Source organism: Trachemys scripta, chromosome 3 (genome assembly GCF_013100865.1).
Source record: "Trachemys scripta elegans isolate TJP31775 chromosome 3, CAS_Tse_1.0, whole genome shotgun sequence".
Classification (NCBI taxonomy): Eukaryota; Metazoa; Chordata; order Testudines; family Emydidae; genus Trachemys; species Trachemys scripta.
In genome coordinates, this window is record NC_048300.1 from 148,988,745 (window position 1) to 149,013,065 (window position 24,321).

The 24,321-nt window shown below is 41.2% G+C and overlaps 1 protein-coding gene across 2 annotated transcripts; it reads left to right on the forward strand.

Moving 5' to 3' along the window:
- The first annotated feature begins 559 nt into the window (after positions 1-559).
- OGFRL1 (opioid growth factor receptor like 1) lies at positions 560-20,934 on the forward strand. Of its 2 annotated transcripts, none has more exons than XM_034766213.1 (7): positions 560-1,030; positions 6,819-6,905; positions 7,323-7,404; positions 11,484-11,562; positions 11,659-11,725; positions 11,869-12,014; positions 14,042-20,934. In XM_034766213.1, exons 1-7 carry the CDS (start codon positions 770-772, stop codon positions 14,805-14,807), a joined length of 1,488 nt encoding a protein of 495 aa, XP_034622104.1. In that variant the 5' UTR covers positions 560-769; the 3' UTR covers positions 14,808-20,934. The 2 variants fall into 2 exon arrangements, with proteins under 2 accessions (XP_034622104.1, XP_034622105.1); XM_034766214.1 differs by having other exon boundaries at positions 7,326-7,404.
- The last annotated feature ends 3,387 nt before the right edge of the window (positions 20,935-24,321 follow it).

The following is a 24,321-nucleotide window of genomic DNA, read 5'->3' on the forward strand; positions in this document are numbered from 1 at the left end:
GATGATCCAATGATCCCTTCTGACCATAATCTATGAATTTGTGATGCCCTTTCCTGTTGTTTCAATCTCATTCCCAAACATGTCCTGGGATTCAAGACCCAGCTCAGACTGGGCGCAGAAGCACCAAACACTGGTTCCTCTAGCTCCAATTTTCTGTCTTCTTGCTCTATGGGTTCCTTGCTGTCCATCTGACTCACAACCCTGCACAGAACCCTTAAACTGTCCAGTGTAAAATCAGGGTCAATGCTTGTGGCACTGCTAATGAAGTAATCCATTTCCTCATAGTGCGGACATGTCTTGGACGGAGCCACCCCCTATACCACTAGCTGGAAATTACAGCTGCAGAGTAGCCCTACCTGTTGGGGAGAGGGCTAGAGCTCGACCTCGTGCTAACCGGCTAGTGCAGGCGAGCCCACGAGGGAGCCTGAGCTAGACCCTGCCTCATGTGTCTCATTCATGCAGGAGCGGGGGGAGGGAAGGGGCGTGCTCGAGCGCTTTCTGTGGAAATCCCGAAGCCTCCAGCTCCTCCCTGTGTGTGTGTGTCTCTAGGCTGGGGACCGGCTGAGGCGCAGGCAGCCACGGCTGCCGCCTTTGCCTTGCTCCCGCTCTCCTCCTCCCTGGGCTCCCTGCCTGCGGCCTCCCCGCACTGACATGCCCCAGCAGCAGCCGCTGCAGCCCTAGCCCGCCCGCGGCCCCTTCCCCCGGCTCTCCGCGTCCTCCCGGAGGAGGCGAAGGCGCTCGGCTCAGGGGCTGTCATCGCGCCTCCCCGATGGGCAGCCTGCTGAGCGGGGTCAGCGTCAAGGAGCCCGCCACGGTGGAGGACTGCGACTCCACCTGGGAGACGGACTCCGAGCCCGAGCTGCAGGACCCAGGCGGGGACCAGCAGCAGGAGACGGTCGGTGGGGAAGAGCCAGCCCCGGAACCGCCGGCCCCGCTCTCTGCCGCAAGCGCCCGGCCCGAGGAGACCCAGCAGGAAGGGGAAGAGGTGGAAGGGGGCCGAGAAGCAGCAGCAGCCCCCGGCCCTGAGCAGGTACCCCTGACACCGCCAACTCCAGCAGGCTGGCTAGGAGCCAGACAGAGCCCCCCGTGCCCCGGCAGCCCTGGAGCGGCTGGTGTTTTCTCACCGCCCCCAGCCAGGGCTGTGGGAGGTCTCTACGGTCATGGGTGTCCCATGAATGCAGCAGGCGTGGGGCGCTGAGGCTTTGCTCTGCTTTCTCGGCACCCTTCCCCCTTGTGTTGTAAGAGTAAATTGGGCTGGATCTTTGCCTTGGAATAAAGCAGCACAAATGGGGGGGGCGAAGGGGGCTGAGTGGCACCCCCGAGCTGGGGGAGGCAGACCCCGCTTGGGTACTTCGCTGCTTTCTGTGTGTGCCGCCTGCTGCTGCCTGGTTGCTTGTTTTCCTCCTGGTGACGTGTGCTCTGTATCAAGCTGAAAAAGGAGGAAGTGTGTTGGGCTGTGGGGATTTTTTTTTTTTTTTTGTATTTGTATTTCCCCTAATGCACAGTTTGCTTCATAGCTCATTTCTACTGGCCTCAAGGGCTGTTTGAGACCAAGATTGTCTTGATATCCTCTTAGAAATCTAATGCTCTGGTTACCAACCATGGGGAATGTGTGGCTAGAGCAAAGGACTGGAAGCCAGGAACTCAGGAGGTCTAATCTTGGCTCTGGTATTGACACCTTGGTGTGGCCTAGGGCAAGTCTTTTGATTTCACCTCTCTGTGAAGACTTAATCTCTCTTGAGATGGAAAGTTAGTTAATATTTGTAGAGTCCTTCAAGATGAAACATGCTAAGTACAATAATTATAGTATTACTTCTAGTACTTTCTGGCACCCGTGATTGGAGTTTTATGCTCCCCTTTCAATAGTGATCCTCAGTGCAAGGTCACATTGCTTTGCTACCTATTTCCCATTCATCTGTAAGTGACCTGCAGTGGCAGCTTTGCTGCTTTCTCATGATTGCATCTGTCTGAGGTTTGGAACAGCTCAGGGTCCACAAATTGTGCACAAAAGGATAGAAAGTGATGTGCACTGGTTGGTATAACCAAGGTATTATGCTCCTGAACCTACGACAGGCTGAGTGACTTTAGTGAGATTTGAAAGTGCTCAACATCCCTAACACAGAGCTCAGCACGTTACCAGACGTTGGGATCAGTGTCTGCTAAACTAGTACAGTTGCTGAAAAGGTTGAGAATTGTTAGTGTAGTAGAGCAGCTGTCAGGCTCAGCAGCAGTGGCTTATTAAGAGATATAAGACTAGTATATTGATGTGGTCTTAATGTCTCTGAGGCTTCCATGTTTGTTTCTACACTAAGATTTTATCTATAGTAGGAAACTTTCCCTTAAAATTATCACCATTACTAGCATCTGTAGTGTTCTACGAAGAGTAGCGACAGTGGGAGCCTTTGTGTAGATTATCCCTGCTGGCACCCAATCAATAGGCGGACCAGGGGCCAGATCCGGACCGCTAGATGTTTTTGAATGGACCCCAAAATCTATGTATTTACTTATTATTATTATTATTATTATCATTATTGTTATTTTTTTATTATTTTCTTCTCTGGAATATGAACCTTGACTAGATCTTACCCAAGAAATGTGGACCTTGCCAAAAAATAATTGACTACGCCTGGGTGCCAGTGTATCAGCAGCTGCCAATATTTTAGTTGCCATAACACGTATACCAATTCTGAGCAGGGCTTGCTGCTAGCTGCTATGTATAGCATCATTCCTACCACTGTTACCCCCAGAGTAGCAGAACTGGTGGTAGCAGTGGTGGGAAATTTGAAAGGGGGGGGGAAAGACTAATGTAAATAAAGCCTAAAGGCCGAGTTTGACCCTCAGTTACTCACGTGCAACTCCCATTGACATTAATAGGAGGTGCACCTGCACCCCATGTAACTGAGGGTAGAACCAGTGCCTAGGAGTCTAAACGGAAGATTGTCTCATGTTTGAGTGACTGAGATGAACAATTAGAATTAAATGTTGTGTATCATAGATGGCACTAGGAAAATTAACAACATAAGATCAATCCAAACACAAATATATTGCACAGCTTGCAAGTGTCTTGTTATGGTAAGCATTCTTACACTTGGATGTCCAAAACAAGTCAATTTTTTTTTCAGATTTACTATAGTAGCAAATATTTGTAAGCCATAAAGTGAGAACTAACGTATATACTCGTTCATAAGCCGAATTTTTTTTAGTAAAAAAGGGAAGCACCAGAGAAGGGGGTCAGCTTATGAATGGGTATAGAGAGGGAGAGGTGGGACACAGCTCCTCCCCCCAACAGAGGGGGCAAGGAGAGGCAGTACACGGAGCAGAGACAGAAGGGAAGAGGCAGGGCCAGAGTCTCTCCGCTTCTGGCCACGCTGCTCCCCCCAGCCTCCAAAGCAGCTGCAGCTCCGGGGCTGGCATGCTGAAGCCGTGCCACTTGGCCCCGCCCCCCAGAGCAAGCTGTGTCCACACCGCCAAAGTACGCTGCGGCCGTGCCACCTGGCCCAACCTGTGGGAACATGTTGCAGCCGCGCCTCCCGGTCTGGCCCGCCGGAGCAGGCTGCAGCCGCGCTGCCCAGCCTGCTATAGTAGCTCCACCCAGGTCAGAGACATCCTCCCCTGGCCCTCCCCAGATAAGGTGGGAAGGGATGGGAAGAGTGTGAGGGTCCCAGGCTACGGGTGGGGTCATGTGGGGGGTTGTCACGGGGGTTACTCCCCTGACGCCCAGCTTCTCCTCCCCAAAAAAATTTCCCCACCAGTTGCTGTCCTGGCCCATCAGGATAAGCAGCTGGCTGCCGGGACACTTTGTTTACTTAGGTTTATCTCCGTGCCTGGGACGCTCGAGGTAAACAAACCATCTCGTCCCACCAGCAGCTTATCCTGATGGCCCGGAAGCCAAAGTTTACTGACCCCTGAATTATAGGGTTGGCTTATGAATGGGTTATAAAAATTTCAATTTTTACTTATCCAGCTTGGGCGGTGGGGGGTCAGCTTATAAACGAACCGGCTTATGATCAAGTATATATGGTAACCCTTGCAATGTGCTTACAATTTCAATCAGAAAGCCTGCGCTAAGTCTTTGCTGACATCCACAGTGAAGATTATTTTTTAAATTTTGAAACACCAAAATTAAATTTGTTTCTAAACTGAACCCCTCTGTTGAAGGGGTTGAGGATAGGTATAAGTATTGGGTAATATACAACTTAGATTTGTGACTTCGTACTGGACCTGATATCGAGAGTTTCAAGTACTGAGTTCTACGTTTAGGAACATAGGATGAAGTCCTGACCCAGTTAAGTCAATGGCAAAACAGTTATTGATTTCAGTGGCATCAGAACTTCATCAATGAGGTCCAGCTTTTTCTTAACTTTGTAGAAGTGTTTAATTTTTGAGGTATACGTAAATGAAATAAGAACTAGAATTTTAAAATTTACTGGTTTCAGAGTAGCAGCCGTGTTAGTCTGTATCCGCAAAAAGAACAGGAGTACTTGTGGCACCTTAGAGACTAACAAATTTATTAGAGCATAAGCTTTCGTGGGCTACTGCCCACTTCTTTGGATGATATGCATCCGAAGAAGTGGGCAATAGCCCATGAAAGCTTATGCTCTAATAAATTTGTTAGTCTCTAAGGTGCCACAAGTACTCCTGTTCTTTTTTAAATTTACTGTCATTCTGCTTCATGTATCATGGTGGAGCAGCTAATGCCTGGTATTTAATTATCAAAGGCTATTTCCTGTCCAAGTAAGCATGTTTTATCTTTAGTTGGAGTCAGAGCCAGTCTGTCATCAAAGACAGTTTGTCATCAAAGCATCTTGTAAACAATGTATTAATGGCAAGGAGTTTGGAGTACAGTGGATGGAGGATATCCTGTGTAATCACACAGGAGTAAGCCTGGCTCTGTCCGTACTACCACAAATAAGGTGTAAAGGAGTGTGTGCTTTCTCCCCTCCCCACCACAGTTTGTGTATTGATTTCTGTAAGAGAGTTTTATTTCAGGATCTTAAAACAAATAGCAGGATTTCTGATTACAGTATTGTAGAAAACAAAATGGTGTGAAAAATAAAGTGCATAACAGAATTAGCAAGTCTCAATATATGGATGCTTTTGGTTGGGTTTTTGTAAAACGTATACAGCTTGATCCAGCACCCGCCGCTGAAGCCAATGGGAGTCTTTCCATTGACTTCAGTGGGCTCTTAATCAGGCCCATAGATTCCAAAACAGTTGGGATCTGCTACAAGCTTTCATAAATGCTTTTTTTTTTTCCCCAAGAACAGTTTTGCTTTAGGGGTTTAATGACGCTTTTCACTGGAACGTAAACTTATGTTCTTGTGATAAATGAAGGGGGGGAGGGAGTAGTTCCCTTTTACGGACACCCAGCCAGCCAGTCAGCTATAAAGTCCCTCTTGGTGGCTGCTTGCTTTACCTGTAAAGGGTTAAAAAGTCCTCCAGGTATAGAAAAGGGAGTGGGCACCTAACCAAAAGAGCCAATGGGAAGGCTAGAACTTTTTAAAATTGGTGGAAAGAAGCTTTCCCTTTGTGTTCTGTGGTTGTTCTCCAGAGAGAGGGGAACAGAGTAAGTCAGGGATATGACTATGCTGTAAAAAGCTTTTTGCCAGGCATGGAAATCATCAGATTATACCTAGAACTACCCAAATATGTAAGTAGATTAGGAATGTCTAGAAAGATGCAATTAGGTTTATTTATTTTATTTTCTGTAAGGCTCTGTTCTAACCCCAGATGCTTTTGTTTGCTTGTAACCTTTAAGCTGAACCCCCAAGAAAGTTATTTTGGGTGCTTAATTTTTGGAATTGCTCTTTTAAAATGTAGCAAAAGCCTAAGTGCCAGATGTATTTTCTTTCTTTTTATTTTTAATAAAATTTACCTTTTTTAAGAACAGGATTGAATTTTTTGGTGCCCTAAGAGGTTTGTGCACATGTTGTTTAATTAGCTGGTGGCAACAGCTGATTTCCTTTGTTTTCTTTCTTAGCTCTTCCCTGGAAGGGTGTGTGTGTGAAAGAGCTTGAGGGTACCCCCTAGGGAGGAATTCCCAAGTGCTCTTTCCTGGGTCCAAAAGCGGTTTGCATTTGAGTGGTGGCCACATTTACCAAGCCAAGGTCAGAGAAAAGCTGTAACCTTTGGAGTTTAATACAAGCCTGGAGTGGCCAGTATTAATTTTTAAAATCCTTGTGGGCCCCCACCTTCAGCATTCGAAGTGCCAGAGTGGGGAATCAGCCTTGACAGTTCTAAACACTAGTTTATTGAATTATATAAAATAGTTTGACAGTGCTACAAATATTCTTGTTTGCCATTCAACAGTTTTCTTCCACAGGATGCAGTGGTAGCTATAGGTATGCTTTCATGGTAAGATATGACACAGATTTATGAATAGTCTGATTTCACTAACATAAAGGTATAGTTATGCTTCACTTTCATGTTCAGCCACTTCTTATTTTGTCATGATAAGCGTTTGCGCTTTTTAAATAATTTCTAGATAAGTTTTACATTCAGTAAATAAATCACTGGCCGACCTACTGGTCCAAATTCAAGAAATTATAGAATTTATTAAAGCATCTACCATGTGTACTAGCCCTGCTTTTGTTCATATGTTAAAGTAAAGTTGTTGTGTTAAAAATATCCTTCCTGTCACATATTTATATTGTTTGATGAAAGCTTAAGTAAATTTATGCAATTGTAGATCTATGTATTCAGAATTGTTGAAGCCCATTCAGCAAAATAATTATTTTAAAATGTCTAATGCCATAATAATACAAATCAGTGTTCAGTTTGGCTGTAGGTGGATGTTAACTACTCTTTAAATGTTTCAGAGTGATGATGCAACTGAGCTGACAACGAAACCAAAGAGGAGCTTTTATGCAGCAAGAGACTTGTACAAGTATCGACACCAATATCCAGTAAGGGCATTTTGTGGTTTAAAAACACTCTTTAAATAAAGAACAATAACCAACAGAACTCATTAAAAGAGGCTTTATCTTTCCCTATTAAGTACGAGACAATGAAAAGAGTAGAATTTCTGATGTAATAGCCAAAAGAAAATACCAGAAGGAGACGACTGGACCCGATGTACCATTGTTTCCTCCCAAATCTATAAAACTTCTTCATGCCTGAGGAGCTTACAGTCTAAGGCCCCGATCATGCAAACTCTTATGCACATGCTTAATTTTAAGCACGTGAATAGTCCCAATGACTTAATATTTTTAAAGGCCTACCTTTTTGGTTCTAAAATCTTTTTAAAAGAGCTGAATGCCAGCATACTTCCACTGTTGATAGTTTTATTGCAGGCTAATAATGCTTTGTTTGTTTCTTTTCAGCAGAACTTTAAAGATCTCCGGTATCAAAATGACTTGTGCAATCTCCGATTTTATAAGAATAAAATTCCCTTTAAACCTGATGGTGAGTAATCTGACATTAGTAGTAACAAAAAAAATATGAAATAATAACATAAAACTGAACTGATAATTACTAAGTACTAAGGACTAGGTTTGTGTAATACTTATGTCACAAAAATATTCACACAGTGCCTTTTTTAATTGACTTTTCCTGTAGTGTAATGCTAATGTACTGAGAACACTGCAGTATACACCATTCCTTAAAGGTGGATGTATAACACAGAAATTATTTATTAAATTACTCTCTGTTCTACAGTGGAAAATGTCAGTCATGACTGGAAATTCTAAGCAATGCATTCCCAATGCAGTCATAGGGCACTAACCGCACCTTTCACGAACACCAATGGCAGTTGCTTATGTTACGAACTGCACATCAAGCTGCAGTGATATCCTTAACATAGAAATAAGATATTCCATTAAGAATAGTTTAAGGGCTGCGTTATGACTGTTACAAACAGAGTGATGATGCAGTAGGGCTGGAGGAAGTGCCTCTTGCAAGCACCAGCACTGGACGCATTATACCTGAGAAGGCCAGGAGCAGGCTCAATGCCTCCAGTGGTCCTGGGGTAAGAAGAGTCACCAGCAGCACTTGTTAAACCTTTAAAAATGGTTAAGAAGGTGCTTTTCCAGCACAACCCTCTGGATGCTTGCTTATGCATGGTAATTATTAATATTTGTATTACTGTAGCACCTAGGAGCCCTAGTCATGGACCATTATCCTATTGTGCTAGGTTCCGTACAGACAAAGAACAAACAGACAGTTCCTGCCCTAGAGAACCAGTAATATAAGTATAAAATGAGAGACAGAAGGCGACAGGTCTGGAATCAAGAGGTAGATCTGTGAGTTGTCAGCATAGAAATGGTAATTGAATTTATGATTGTGGATGAGATTACCTAGAGATAAAATGTATAGCAAGAAGAGATGTGGGGACCAAGTACAGAGCTCTGTGGCACCTCCACAGGAAATTGGAGGAGGAATGAGGTGGATCCTCTGCTGGGCATGCTGGAGGAGTGATTAGAGAGATAGGAAGAGAACCAGGATCATGGAAGCCAAGGGAAGACAAGATTTCAATAAGAAAAGCATGGAGGACTATGCCAAAGGGGGCTGACAGATCAAGGGGGATGAGGATAAAGTACTGGTTCTGATCTTTGGCAAGGAAGTGTTCCAAAGAGAGAATAGGAAGGATCTCCCAATCCAGCGTGACTCCATATAATTTTGGGTGGTGTCCATAGGGAGTGCAAGCACCCACTCTATGGGGCCAACTACTCGCGAGCATAGTGGGAAAGGAGCTCCCTGCCTCCACCTGCTTACCACAACACTGGCTCTGAGGTAGCCATAGTTTGGTGCTAAAGGCTATAGATTTAGGGTGTGTTTTTTTTTTCCAGAGTCACTCAGAATAGGCCTTCCCCTGCTCCCCTGGAATTTGGTGGCAGTGCTGCCAATCTCTTGAATCACTGTGAATAACATCATTTTGGCTGGTACTAAAGCCAGCATGGTAATAATGTGAGGCGTTCCTGGTGATTTCTAGCCCTACTCATGAGAAAAACCCCTTTCGCTGGCTACCTTTCTCACTGCCCCATGTCCTGTGGAAGAGCATCCAACCAGGACTGCAGGAGGCAGGCTTAGCTCTCCCCTCAGGAGTCAGAGGTGGTTTTGGATAGGGGAGTGATGCCATTCTCACAGGAGGGGAGTGTGACATACCAGTCACACCCTGGCAATCCAGACCAGTGCGGGGGGCTGTATCACCCTTGCCCTGCAACATGTGGTGCCTTGCAGTGCCTTACTGTTGTAGCTCCCAACTTGGACCTCTTACAAACAGCTTGCCAGCATGCAGGTCACTCCCAGATGTGTTTCTGTAATTGCAGTCTGTTAGTCACACCCTGGCTCTCATCAGCCTTGGTTATACCGCAGGGTGACACCAACACATTCCCAGTTACATTTTTAGAGAGAAATCTGGATGTCTTGTACTGCTCAGCCCTCTTCTGGACAGTCCAAATATATTGAGTCTGTTATTCCTTTAAAAGAATAATATACAACTTGCTACCTTAAATGGAGTTACAGACACTTCTTAAACACACTGGATTAGATAAAACAATAAAACAAGTTTATTAACGATAAAGAGAGAAATTTTAATTGAGAATAAGCATAGGAAAAACAGTCAGAAATAGTTACAAAAATAAAGATAAAACACTTACCAAACTATATTAGATTTAAGCAAAATTTCTCACTACATGCTTCCAGGACCTCTCCCCAAGAATCCAACAGCTGCTTCTTTTGTCTTCTCAAATACGAAGAGTGAGATGGACAGGAGGAGAGGAGACTCTTGAGGTGTTTTTCACCTATGTATGCTCACATGCAGGTTTCCTCCCTTCCGCTTTCTATTTAATGACTCTGTTTATTACTTAAATGCAAATTAAAACAAATACACACTGTTCAAGACAGTCTTGTTTGACCAGTTTGATGCGTTGTGAGTTTTGAACATGTACTTTTAACATCTAATGCTGCTATACACATTTTACCATGATATTTCTGATCAGCAAGTTGAGTTTTCAGATGATATCTCACAAGTCATGCTTTGTACAAAGATTATTACAACAATGTGTAGGGTGTGAATATAGGGGTGCATTCCATCACAGGGAGGAGGTAGTGAGCAGAAAGATCCTAGTAGCTCAAGGCAGCTCTGCTCCCTCCTTCCCGCTGCCCTTTTGTGAAAAATGGGTCAGTCTGCTCTCTGCATCCCCTCCATGCAGGCCTGGGCAGAGACAGTGGGGGTGAAGAGCCTCTAGAGCTTTTCTCCTTCCCAGGGCTGGGGGGAAAGGAAGAAGGTCCTAGGAGATGGATGAAGAACCCTTGGAACTGCCAGAGCAGATAAGGGAGGCTGTGGGGAGCAAAGCTGATGTAGGCACAGTGTTTGTATTTAATTTGTTGCTGGGCTGGGAGATGGGCAGATGTGGACTGGGGCAGGCAGACACAGAAATAATGAATTAGAACTTTGGTTTGGGGAGAAGCTGGAAGCTTTGCACCATCAGGTAGCCATGTAGAGATCCTGCAGTGGGGGCCAAAATCAGCGTGCCCTATAAATTTGGGAGAGTTGGCAGCACTGTGACATGAGAGAATCTTTTTTCTTAAATCTCATGTTTGTTTTTTAGTTTTTCTCATGGTTTTTGAATTTGAGGGTTGGCAATATTTCAGTGATAAAACTGCCGTTCATTTCAACCAGAGAAGAGTTAGCAAAGAGTGCTTTTGAAAATCCCACTATATAATTAGAATGTAAGGCTTTGGGCAGAGGGTCATTGGTTTGTCCTGTGTTTTGTTCAGCACCTAGCACAAAGGGGTGCTAATGTGTGACTGGAGCTCGTTCTGAGGTGCTGCACGGTATGAATGATTAATAATAATTCATAAATTCCATTTTGGTTTGGTCCCCTACTGTTGGTTTCTGTTTGTGCTTGCCAGTAGGACCCAAATGCATTAATGTGATGAGACTAATAAAAGTGGAAATTCTCCTGGAGTGTTGTGGATTTTTCCAGTGTGACTTGAGAAACTCCATTTAAATTCTTGGCAGCACTAGTGGCATCAGGAGTTTCAGGCACAATTAATTGAAACAAATTCCCAGATTCTAATGCACCTGGCAACCAGAGAGATTCTTGAATCAATGACTTCCTTGCAGTATTCATGACATATGCTACTAGACTAGGATCTCATATATGCAGAGTTGCGTTAATGTAGTGACTACAGATTTCACCCTGAAGATCATCAGAGTAAATAGCTTGTTTTAGATGTGATAAGAAATCTACTCCATTGAGTAAACAATGGTCAATATACTTTACACAGGTTATAGTGCCATATCCTCAGCTGGTATAAATCTGCATCTATTGAAATCAATGGAGCTATGCCAATTTACACGAGGTGAATAGCTGGTCTATATTAATTAACATCTGTGTATGGACAATGCTAATTATCCTCTTCTTTAATTTAATGGCATGTCTTTAGCACAAAGCACAATATAGGCCTAAAACATTTGTGATATATTTGAAAGATATTTTTGATTGCTACCTAATAATTTCCTGAATTTGTTTATACAGGAGTTTACATTGAAGAAGTCCTGAATAAATGGAAGGGAGACTATGAAAAATTGGAACATAATCACACTTATATACAGTGGTTAGTTACTTATTAGCTATTTTTATTTTAAAGCATTGAAATGATTAAAAGTGTTATTTTGTTCACCATAAACTGAAACTATTTTTTTTTAAACAGGCTTTTTCCACTTAGAGAACAAGGTTTGAATTTCTATGCTAAAGAATTAACTACATATGAAATAGAGGTAATGTAAATTGAGTTTACTGTCAACTGTCAGATTAATATTGAAGTATGACTGTTTGTTATTGTATCAGGTTGTTGTGTACAATGCAAAAGTATTTGTTGTAGAGCCATTTAGGATTTTAGATGAACTTCTTGTTTTATTAGGAATTCAAGAAAACAAAAGAAGCAATTAGAAGATTCCTGTTGGCTTATAAAATGATGTTGGAGTTTTTTGGAATAAAACTAATTGATAAAACAGGAAATGTAGCTCGAGCTGCTAATTGGCAAGAAAGATTTCAACATTTGAATGAGTAAGTAATGGCATGCATTAGATGCCAGTGTAATTGCCTTAGAATTTTTATCCTTTGTTTTCTAGAGAAAAGCAGGACATATTTTCAAAAGAATGCCAGGAAAGTGGGAGAGACAAAAAGCAAGAATCAATGATTGTTTTGCGTCTGTATGTGTGTACCTCTTCCACACATTCTTGTGACTATGCTCCTTACCTACTGTCAATCTAACCAACAGCCATAAATTCACTGACTGTAGTACTTTCAAGTCAGAGGTGAAAGTAAGCCGGTACGGTACAGCGTACCGGCAAAAGCCAGTACACCATACCAGACCAGCTTTCCCAGGTTGGCGACTTAAAGGGCCTGGGGCTCCCTGCAGTGGCTGGAGCCCAGGGCCCTTCAAATCGCTGCTCAAGCCCCACTTCCGGAGCCCTGGGGTAGCGGCGGCAGGGCTCCGGCGATGCTTTAGAGGGCCGGGGGCTCCTGCCGCTGTGGGGAGCTCCAGCCCTTTAAAGCGCCGCCTGAGCTCTGCTGCTGCTACCCTGGGGCTCCAGGAGGGGAGTTCCGGCAGCGCTTTAAAGGGCTGGGAGCTCCTGCCGCTGCGGGGAGCCCCGGCCCTTTAAAGTGCCGCCCAAGCCCTGCTGCTGCTACCCCGGGGCTCTGGCAGGGGGACTTGGGCGGCGATTTAAAGGGCCCAGGGATCCCCGCCGCCGGAGCCCCGGGCCCTTTAAATCGCCGCCTGAGCCTGGCTGCCGGAGCAGCAACAGGGCTCTGTCAACGATTTAAAGGGCCCAGAGCTCCTCTGCGGTAGCGGCGGCCAGAGCCCCGGGCCCTTTAAATCGCCCCTGAGCCGTGGGGCTCCCGGCCGCCTCTGCAGTTGGTAGCTCCAGGGGTGATTTAAAGGCCACGCCTCTTCCGGTTGAGGCCACGCCCCTGCTCAGCACTCCGGCATACCGGTAAGTCCTTTAACTTACTTTCACCCCTGTTTCAAGTACTATTTAATAAGAACACAACTCCATATTAGTTTGTCTAACCCGCTACTATACACATTTCTCAACTATTCCCAAAATGATGCTTCTAGCCTATTAACAAATATTGGATTATCTAAGTATTCACTTTTCTTTACTTTTACAAGGAAGAGCAAATTCTCCACACTTTTACTAGGGCTGAAAAAGCGCAGGCTTCCATCCTCCCCTAAAAATTAAATGCTCTATCTCAACTATAACACTACCTGAATAGTTTTAACGTACACTGGACCGAATTTTGACCTGACTCTCACCCTGTGTAATCCCATTTCCTTCGCAGGGATTATCTGGGAGATAAATCTGAGTTGAATTTGGCCAACATTTATCTCTCAATTTTTTTTTTAAGTTTGATACTACTTTTCTAATACCACTGAGTTTGAAATTGAAGTGTGTTTTCTTGCAATATTTTCTCCTGACATTATGGGTGCACACTGCTTTCTTAGGTTAGGGTTGCTTATAAATAAATCTGGTCAAATAATTACCTTTTTTTGAAAAAAATCATCAAGTACTTTATTTATCCAGTAACTTATCTGAGTCATCTCATTGACCTTAGTAGACTTAGAATCAGGCCCTAAATAAGTCGGGCAGCACAAGAGCCAAGGTCTCAGTCACTGCATAATTTACAAGCTCAATTCAGGTGTTCCAGTGCTAGCTAGCCAAACAGTTTTAATTCAATGTATTGCTAAAATAAACAGATAGTAGTGATCAGATTCCATACTTACAGCTCTTCATTCAGGAGTCTCCCAGCATTTTACAAACATTAGTTATCACTCCCAACTGTCCTATGAGGAAGGTACTATTAAGTAGTAGTATCTGCATTTTACAGATGGTGAAAATAAAGCACAGAAAGATTAAATGACATGTCCAGGGTGACACAATGGCAAACCAGATAATGGAACCCAAGACTTCTGGCTCTAGTCCTATAACCACTAGACTATACTCTATCTCTCACTTCAGTAGAATTTATTTTTAAGTATTTCTTGTCCCTGTTAGTTTTATATAAGTTCAGTGAATCTTTTCTTGCAGGTCCCAACACAACTACTTAAGAATCACTCGCATTCTGAAAAGTCTTGGTGAGCTTGGATATGAGAGTTTCAAATCTCCGCTTGTAAAATTTATTCTCCATGAAGCTCTTGTGGAAGACACAATTCCCAACATTAAGCAAAGTGCTTTGGAATATTTTGTATATACCATTAGAGACCGAAGAGAAAGGAGACAGCTCCTGCGATTTGCCCAACAACATTATACACCTTCAGAGCATTTCATCTGGGGGCCACCAAGAAAACAGAAGTTAGAGGGAAACAAAACAGGTAAAAAGCCAACATCCCCAGTTTCTTCTCACAATAGTTACATTTCTAAACATAAGAAATGGAGAGATTCCAAGAATACATCCATAACTGGTAGCTCAAGTAGCAAAACAGCTGAAGAAAAAAAGGTAGAACTCACAAGAAATGGAGAAAAAAGCGACCAGTGTGGAACAGAAACCAACTGTGAAGCTGCTAAGCAGAACAACAGTGAAAAGAACAGTGATACTGAAAGTCAAAATTCCAAATCAGAGGAAGCACTCAATTCGTCAGACAAAAAGGAGAATATTTCTCATTCCAAAAAAGATAAAGGAAAAGATGGCGAAAATCTGAGCCAAGATTGTGGAAATCCGACAGTTATAGAGACAGAGCCATGTGACAGTGAGAACTGTTCAAATAATGTATCAGCAGACGTGCAAGACAACCTAGGTCAGGATAAACCTCCAGTGGAATCCACCATAAAGAACAAAGATGAGATACAATCATGAGTCCAAATTTAAAACTAGTTATGTTTCATACTGAATGAAACAAATAATTCATTGTTCTTTCATTTTGGATGATATTCACATCTAGTGTAATGTAAGGAAGATCATGGGACCAGGCTGGATTTGAAAGCATCAGATTAAGTTTTTCAGGGGTTGATTTTTTTTTTTTTTTTTTTTTTTAATTTTAACTCAGTTTATAGGGCACAATCCAAAATGGTTTAAAAATATGTATATGCTAATTTGAAACAACCATATAGGATTAAATTCTATACATTCCCTTCTTCAGCTAGATTGCCATTCATTTCTGATATCACTTTGTTCATCTATTATTTAAAAAATTGGATTAGAATGTTGGTGTTTTAAGATTTACAGGAAAAGACTGCAATATTGATTGCCTTTTTCAATATTCTGCAAATTATTTTTAAGGGCCCAGGCCTGCCAGTGTTTGAAGTCAGTGGAAGTCACGCATGATATCCAAGGGAAAAATTAGGTACAAAGGTTTTAATTTTTTAATGAGCATTTTTGGCTGAGACTTTCTGAACTGGATATCAAAATGTTCCATTTTGTGAAGCATCATTTTAAATTAAGTGGAAGTGTAACTCATGATTAAACTGTACAAAATCTTAATATGTACAGTCCTTGTCACAGTTGCAGGGTGAGCTGTGCTTTAGATCTCTTTCAGTCTCTCTCCAGTGTGTCCCTCTGGTGACAGGTTTTGCTTCTCCCATCTACTGTATAAAAAAGAAAATAAATCTGGTTCTGAGTTTTCAGTTGTTGGGCTCAGGATTGTTGGGATGTGAATCCAAAAAGTTTATAGTTGCAGAAATATATTCTGTCATTGTGACACTACTTGCACATGCAATAATGACCATCCATCCATATTTAGACACCTAAAATAAAAATGGCCTGATTTTTTACAGAAGTGCTGAGAACCTGAGAATTATCTCTGAAAAGACAGTCAAAATTTTAGGTGCTTAAATACAGATTTAACTGCCTAATTATAAACACCTAAGATTGAGCATTTTGGTCAGGTCTCATAAAGATGAAATGCAATGAGAGATTAATTTCCCACAAAGTGTCATGCTACAGAAAAACTAATGTCTTTGTGCCTAATAGCACTCCTGGGCTCCATAATGTTTGTTTTGTAACTTCACCAATAAAGCAATTCCTACATGGGCACTTCAACATTTAACTAATAAATGCCATTATATGTAAAATATTATGGTATGTCATAATTTTCCTGAAGGAAGGTGGTAAAAGTAAATATAATCGTGTTGTACATAATACACCTTAAGCAGAGGAAAACTCCTTGTTTCAATTTTTGTAAAAATTCCAATTGTTTCATGCTGTGACAGTAGACCACTATTTATAAGGATGTTTTTGCCTCAACAAAGCATTTCAATATCTAGCTTTAGTCTACGGATATGCTATGGAAGAACATCAAAATTTGTCCCCCTATTTTGGAAGTGGTTAAAGAATAATTCAGCTCAAGCCACAATCCTGCAATGTGGAGCCCCCTTGAAATCAGTGGGGATTCACGTGGATGCAGGGGTCCACCTGCATGCATCTGCATTGCATTGAAAGATCAGGGCCTTAGGGCTTGCCTATACAGAGACTTTAAGATATATCTGCACTACAGAATTATGTTGACCTAAGTTATGTCGACGTACAGCCACCTCAATAATTAAATCGCTTTTGCATGTCCACACTATGCTCCTTGTGTCGGCAGCCTGCAGCCTCGCCAAGAGAACTTGTGCTGATTTAACTGTCAGTGTGGGGCATTGTGGGACAGCTTCTGAAAGGCAGCAGCAGTCGATATAAGCAACACAATGTCTACACTGACACTGCGTCGACATAACTACATCAACCTAAGGGCTATGCCTCTTGCAAGTAGCGTGCAAGTTACGTCTATGGGAGTAACATTTTAGTGTAGACACTTACAGAGTTAGGTCAATGTACAGCTGCCTTGCATCAATCTAACTCTGTAGTGTAGACCAGGGTGTAAATCTGCTGTGTGTTAAGTTGCCATGTGGACCCTGCTGCCGTTCACTAAAAGTTCCATAGTGCACTTGACTTCTGCTGTTTCAAATATGTGCTTTCCATTCACACCCTGGCTTGCCATGCACTAAGTCTCTGTGTGCATAAGCCCATAGTCTGTAAAAGCACCTGCCAGAACTTGCATACATGATTTTTAACACTTGGATTTGGTTGGTTCAGGATTAAAGGGCAATTCATGTTGAAATTATTGAAAATGATTGTGTATTCATAAATGTAAGTAGTTAGTTATTCACCAGTTATTTCAAAATCTAAACAAACCATAACATTTACCAAAAAAACAAGGAGTCCTTGTGGCACCTTAGAGACTAACAAATTTATTTGGGCACAAGGACAAGGTGCCACAAGGACTCTTTGGGTTTTTTTTGCTGATACAGACTAACATGGCTACCACTGAAACCTGTCACCATAAAATTTATAGGTTACTGAACTTGTTTAGTCTTAAATGTTTCGGACTTTTTTGTGTGCTTAGTACAGTAACTTGCTTCTGCCCAGTATTAAGGGGAGTTTGATCAGCTCATGTATAGATTAAAGCGTCCTTCCCATTTAGGGGTCTATTTTCTATTAAATAGATATGTTTAACTCTTAATAATGTAACTAGGAGTTATATGCATACATAGACAGGTGGGAATTTGATTTATACCGTAGTATTTTATTCTAATATCATATGAAGGGGCATATCAGTGCGTAACTTGACAAACTTTCTACTGGGTACACATGCGCAAGTGTAGTAGTTTATTTTACAAGTTCTGCAGGTATGCTTCTCTTTGTATCTGAAATTGGAGTTACAGCTCACCTCCCCACCACCCTGAACCTAATCCTGCCTCAATACATGGAAACCCTTTAACACAGAATACATAAAAACTACTACCCAGTAAACAAGAAATGCAGCAATAAATGTGCATATGTCTAGGAGCAAAACAGTGTCGATATTTCTGGTAATTAACAAACTTATCCTGAAGGTTGCTGAGTACTTGCAATTCCCCACTGAAGCCACTGAGGGTTAGGCTTGCTCAGTTCTTCTCAGGATCAGACTCTTAAGATTCTAAGGATCCTATGTACTAGCTGTTTGTATAATATTAATTTATATTTCATGTTACCTAGATATAATCCTGCTTGAATTATTATTCTAGGGTAATTCTAATAATGTACAGTTGCATATATCTGTACAATACATGGAAAGTTTACATCTGCAGTATAGTTTTGATGGATGATCCAATAAGATAAGTCAATTGAGGTATAATAGATTTAAATGGAAAACGAGTCTTGTTTCTTTTAAAATAAAGTGTATTTATATCTGCTTAACAAAATTATTTTGTGAAACTTTTTTTCTATTGAGACTGAGGGTTGTGCTGGTAGTGATCCATGCAATGGGGTTTGGGGCATTTTATTTTTTTTAAGCTGCATGTAAACTTACATTATAGCATGCATACATTTATAAACGTGGCTAGAGGAAATGCTGGTTTGCCTCTAAAAGACTGATCACATGGTTACAGCCTTGTTTTGTGTGTGCAACATACTAACTTTAACTTTAATTTGGGGGGGAAATGAAAACACAAAAATTTTGCTTTTTTAATGAGTTCTAAAACCATTTTACACTGATTTTTTTTAAAATTCAGTAGCATCTCTTATTCAAAACTTGATAAAACTTGACAATATTGCCATTTAGAAGCTACAAAAACCCTTTATTCTCCTTACAAAGGAAATGATGGTGACTTTTTTTTCCACTGGAAAATGAATAATAAATTATAGTAAAATTTAATGGACTAGACTTCTTTCTGTTCAAGTGAAAAACACAACTTTATTGTGCATGTTTGTCAGAAGTATGGAAAATATAATTTTGAATTTCATTGACAACTGCTAAGTTTATCTGGTTTACACTAGGAAATCAGCAATCTACCAGTAGCTTTCCCCATTAAATAAATGGAAAGCAATTTGTGGATTATACACTTTGACCTATGATATCATTTACTAACTCAGAACCTGCCACTGTACTCTAACAAATACATTAAAAGAATATCGTGGGTAAAGTGAATGTTAGTCACCTTAATTTTAGTGTACAACAACCTTGATAAATTGTAATGAAAACTTACCCGCCCAGCAAAATGTATTAATTTGTCCTTATTATGATGAGGACCGTAAGGATATTTTACTTGACAGCCAGAAAAGGATGACTCGCCTCTGGTGAGTAAATAGTTACAGAACTGTTTCAAAATACAGTGTTTAATGAGTGAAGTATTAAAAATAAAATTCCCTCTTCAGAACAAAATTAATAATTTTATTTGTCTAATGGTGTAAAAGTAATTACTCAAAGGCAAAGCGTAATCCTAGCACAAAGCCCAGTGAGGTAAGATTTATGTTTTGAGAGAATAGTAGTGGTGGTACTATGGCACTGTTTAAACCAATGTCAGATCTCTTAGGTAAAAAATTAGGGATAGGAAGTGGGTGTAGAGTTGTGATAATGCAGAAGGCAAAGATACAATCCTGAGCATGTGACAAGCGTAGTCCCCAGTTTAGGTAATAGTGGTGACTGTCCTAGTACGTATCTCCCGTTGCTAATGCAGCTGCACAGAAGTAACTATTTTACCCAATCTAGGTGCTGAATGCTGGACGGTTGAGGGTCAAGAATGGTCCAACAAGGCCCATTAATAGCCACCTCACTGCCCACATACTAACTCATCCTCTTCTTATGTATAATGGTACAATTTGAGAAGAGCAGTTGGGTCAGGAGAGTGTGCATGGAGAAGATTTTGTGCAGGATGCAGATTGACAAGTTCACTGTGCCTCTTTGTGAACCTAATAAGATGCTCAAAACCCCTTCTCTCCCCCTTTTGAACCATGAAAACTAGTGCCCTATCTCCCCATTAGTTTGTGATAATGTATCACTACTTTGTGATGGATGTGCTGCAAAATGAGGGTGGCTTAGCTACTAACATCTAACTAAATACAACATTGCAGTGTAATTTAGACCTCTCTCTCTGTGATCAGTCTCTCTTGGGCACCACATTATCCTACAAACCATTTTTTCTCACATCATATGTTACTTGTACAGCTCAAATCCTAAGAATCAAAGAACATGGGAAAGATACAATACACTCTTTGTTAAAAAACTGCTTTATCCTTGATACATCTGATGAAAATAAGTTCTAATCCGATGCAGTCTGAAAAATGTAATTCAAAATCATATGGAAATCAATTAAATTGAGACCCCTGTGGTTTAACATTTATAATCGCTTCCATATTTGTTTTAGAAAGCATAAAGGTGTTTGCTGTAAATGGCTGAATAGAAGAGTGGGCAAATAGTTCTAAATAATTTCTTATTTCCTAGGGAACTCAGCACCTTTTATTCTAACATGCTTATAAATTTGAAAGTATATCCATTAACTAGATTATACTGAATGTGTTTACTACTGTAGTTAATGATGTGAAATTTACTGTCTTCATAGTAAATAAGGTTTTAGCACTTATTTTTGGAGGGACCTGCTCAGGGCATGTTTGCTAGTCATTAGTTATTCCTTTCCTGTGACTTAACTTCCTAGTTGTTCGCTCTTTCTGAATAAGTTCAGTGACAGATGGTTGGATGTGCTTATGCACAAATAAAATTTGGACTTAATGTGTACATGGTTATTAAAATGTATTTCAGGAAAAAGTGCAGTAATTGTAAAAAAAAAAAAAAAAAAATTTTTTTTTACTTGTAACATGAAATGGCAACATGTTATTTTTAATGTATGGGCCTGCTCTGTACTCTGTATTCCTTTGCAGTGTTAAATTACAGAATGCTGTGCATGTTTGTTAGTACCAATACCATATGTATGTGGTAGAAGTGGTAACCAGTTTCTGGATTTGTAAGGTACTATAAAAATATATTTTATAACTCTGTAATGGTATGGCAATGTTTTATGCCAAAAATGTATAAACAAAAAAAGCAATAGTTTCTGTTGCTTATTGCAGTATTTTAAATTATTTGTTTGTAAAATTATATACTTGGAGTTCCTTCCTTTCAGGTAAATATATTTTTAATAACTGCAGCCAAAATCTATAATAACAATAATAAAGCCTCTTCACTTTAGCAGCATTATTTTGGCAATGTGTTGGAATGTTATGTAGATCTGACTATTTATTCAAGTGCTTCAGTATGTATAGTCTCCTGTATTTAATGTGTGTCTATATAAGCACTTTTCAGTGATGCAGTTCTGCTCCTTTTGTTGTCAATGGCAAAAACACCATTGATAGGAGAACAGGTTTAAGCCCAGAGTGTTTCTTTTTCTAAAAGTCTTAATATTTTTATTAAAGAAATGTACTCTGAAAACACTCCTTTTGGAAGCATTTTAAGAATTGCAGTTTAATAATAACATCGCAAGATGATCCGTGTGTACAGAACCCTATTGAAGTCACTGAGGTTCTGCGCAGGGCCTGTGGGTCTGCTGCCACAGACCCAGTTGCAGGATTGGGGGCATACGTAAGGTATGTTTACATTGCTGCTAGAAGCGATCCTTCCTGCCCAGGTAGAGAGACTTGCACTAGCTCCACTGGAGCTATTGCATTAAAAATAGCAGCATGGACACTGTAGCACTGCCAGCAGCTTAGGTTAGCCACCCAAGTCCAAACCCACCCAATCCCCTGGGTCCAAGCCGGGTGGCTACTCTGAGCTGACACCCATTCTGCAACATCCATACTGTTATTTTTAGCATCATAGTGGGAGTGGTGCTAGAATGGATCTGTCTACCCAGACTGGGAAGCAGGCTTCCAGCTGCAGTATATTATTGAAGGCATTACATTTTCAAACCTGTGTACAATATTGACTACTTAAAGAGCTAATGCTGTGAGGTATTGAGCACCACCAAATGTCATTGACTATAACACCCTCTAGATACTGATCCTATAATAGTAAACAGTGATGTTTCCAAAACTCTTAATAGGAGAATATTCAGCTTCAGTTTGAGCTAAAATTCTACTTTTAGAGAGAATTGGCCAACTTCTGCTCAGATCCTCAATTTATATTGCGTTGATATTTTGTACAGCGATGTCATGGATTTACATAGATGCTTTTACATGGATTTATCAGAGCATAATTTTGGTCAATTTGTTGAGTAATTTAAAATAGTTCAAAGTTCTTTCTTCTCAGATGTTTATTTCCAAACAGGGAAGAGGGTATTTGCCAGATAGAAAAATTGATGGGGAAAGAATACTTCACACACAGCCCATATCTCTAACGAAGCTTGAAATTAACATGGCTATTTTAATTTACTTCCTTGTTGGCATCCAGGGGTAGGATTGAGCTAGTGCTCAGTAATACATTCTATAGGCAGTGTGGTGGCCCCATCAGTTTCTTTGTAAAGAATTAAGTGATAAAGAGAACTTTCTGAATGAGAATTGAAACAGTATGTAGTTTTTGACTGTAGACTCACTCTCAACTCGGAGAAATGGAATTACATAAGAACGGCCATCCTGGGTCAGACCAAACGTCCATCTAGCCCGGTATCCTGTCTTCCAACCGTGGCCAATGCCAGGTGCCCCAGAGGGAATGAACAGAACAAGTAATCATCAAGTGACCCATTCCCTGTTTACCATTCCCAGCTTCTGGTAAACAGAGGCTAGGGACACCATCCCTACCCATCCTGGCTAATAGCCATTGATGGACCTATCCTCCATGAATTAATCTAGTTCTTTTTTGAACCCTGTTATAGTCTTGGCCTTCACAATATCCTCTGGCAAGGTGTTCCACAGGTTGACTGTGCGTTGTGTGAAGAAATACTTCCTTTTGTTTGTTTTAAACCTGCTGCCTATTAATTTCATTTGGTGACCCCTAGTTCTTATGTTATGAGAAGGAGTAAATAACACTTCATTATTTACTTTCTCCACACCAGTCATGATTTTATAGACCTCTATCACAGTGTTTCCCAAACTTGGGACGCCGCTCGTTTAGGGAAAGCCCCTGGCGGGCCTGGCCGGTTTGTTTACCTGCCGCGTCCGCAGGTCCAGCCGATCGCGGCTCCCACTGGCCGCGGTTCACTGCTCCAGGCCAATGGGAGCTGCTGGAAGCGGCACGGGCCAAGGGACGTACTGGCGGCACGTACTTCCAGCAGCTTTCATTGGCCTGGAGCAGCGAACCGTGGCCAGTGGGAGCCGCGATCGGCCGGACCTGCGGACGCGGCAGGTAAACAAACCGGCCAGGCCCGCCAGGGGCTTTCCCTAAATGAGCGGTGTCCCAAGTTTGGGAAACACTCGTCTATTATATCCCCTTTTAGTCATCTTTTTTCCAAGCTGAAGCTTTTTTACCTCCTACTATCAGTGGGATGTTAAACTCTGAAGCCAGGTATTCTAGATATTTCAGCTGCTCTGGATTGTGGGCATAGTTCAGTAAAATACCACCACACTTTTTTATTCCAGTCTGAATCCTGTCCATCAGTGACGTCAAAGCAGCTGTGAAAAGTTGCCCCGAGCCACTGCCAAAAAGCAAGAGCATAAACTAATGATTTTCTATCACATCTTCATTAATACTGGCTCTTCCTTTTAAAATTTGTCCTCAGTGGCAGAATGCTGGATGTAAATATATGCACAACACTCAGAAGTGTTAACTTCACTACCTTTTTGGGTACTCATTGCCATTTCATAACTGTTAGTATTCAATCTAAGAAACACCATTAGCTAATGTCAAGGTACATTTTAACATATTGCTTGATTTTCTAGCTATGGTGTGTACAAATCTCCCCCTGACTTTAATAGGCACTCTACCTGTGGGACCAGTACAGAATAAATTAAAGTAATTGTCTTTGTTATCCATCCTTTTCACCAGGATGAGCTGTTTGTCTGCTAATTATTCAAAGCTGTACACTTTTGCCTCATATAAGGGAGGAAAGTTGAAGTTTCTCTGTCCATTCATCTTTCTCTTTTCCCTCTCCTTACCATTCTGTTGTAACTGAAATGGAAAATGGACACATGGCTCTCACTTTAGTAGTTGTAGGCAGCACCTCACAAAGAAGTGCTGTAAGATCACAATGCCTGCACCTTGCCCCTAGAGCCTCAGCAATTGCCTTTACTATACAAAGAGCTGCGTAGAGAAGATTCATTTAGAATTTAAACTTGTTGACGTAGTTATACAGGGAGGGATCTCTGTTGTTTTGAGATTTTTTTCTAGCAGGTACCTGTTTAGTACCATTTTATGGAGACAACAACATCACTTTAATTTGAATTATCTAGGTAATTATTATCAAGTACCAAAATGTTAATGACAGTTGCACTTAGTTTCAAAAGTAGTTCTTTTAAACTAACAAAACTGGGGAAAATACTTTTAACAAATTACATTTCACTTTTTCTATAATCATTCACTGGCCCTGTTTCATGGGGTTGGATAATAAAGTGCAAAAACAAAGTCTTAGGAAACGCTACCATTCTCAGAAGTCACCTACCTTTGCACTGTTATTTGAAAGTTAAATTGCCAACAATGAGTATTTGCAATTTA

Bases quoted from the DNA above. Each gene is read 5' to 3' on its own strand.
- OGFRL1 (XM_034766213.1), top strand. From the start codon at position 770: ATGGGCAGCCTGCTGAGCGGGGTCAGCGTCAAGGAGCCCGCCACGGTG. The intron at 1,031-6,818 runs GTACCCCTGACA...TAAATGTTTCAG, and splicing joins CAGCCCCCGGCCCTGAGCAG to AGTGATGATGCAACTGAGCT. The intron at 7,405-11,483 runs GTGAGTAATCTG...TTGTTTATACAG, and splicing joins AATTCCCTTTAAACCTGATG to GAGTTTACATTGAAGAAGTC.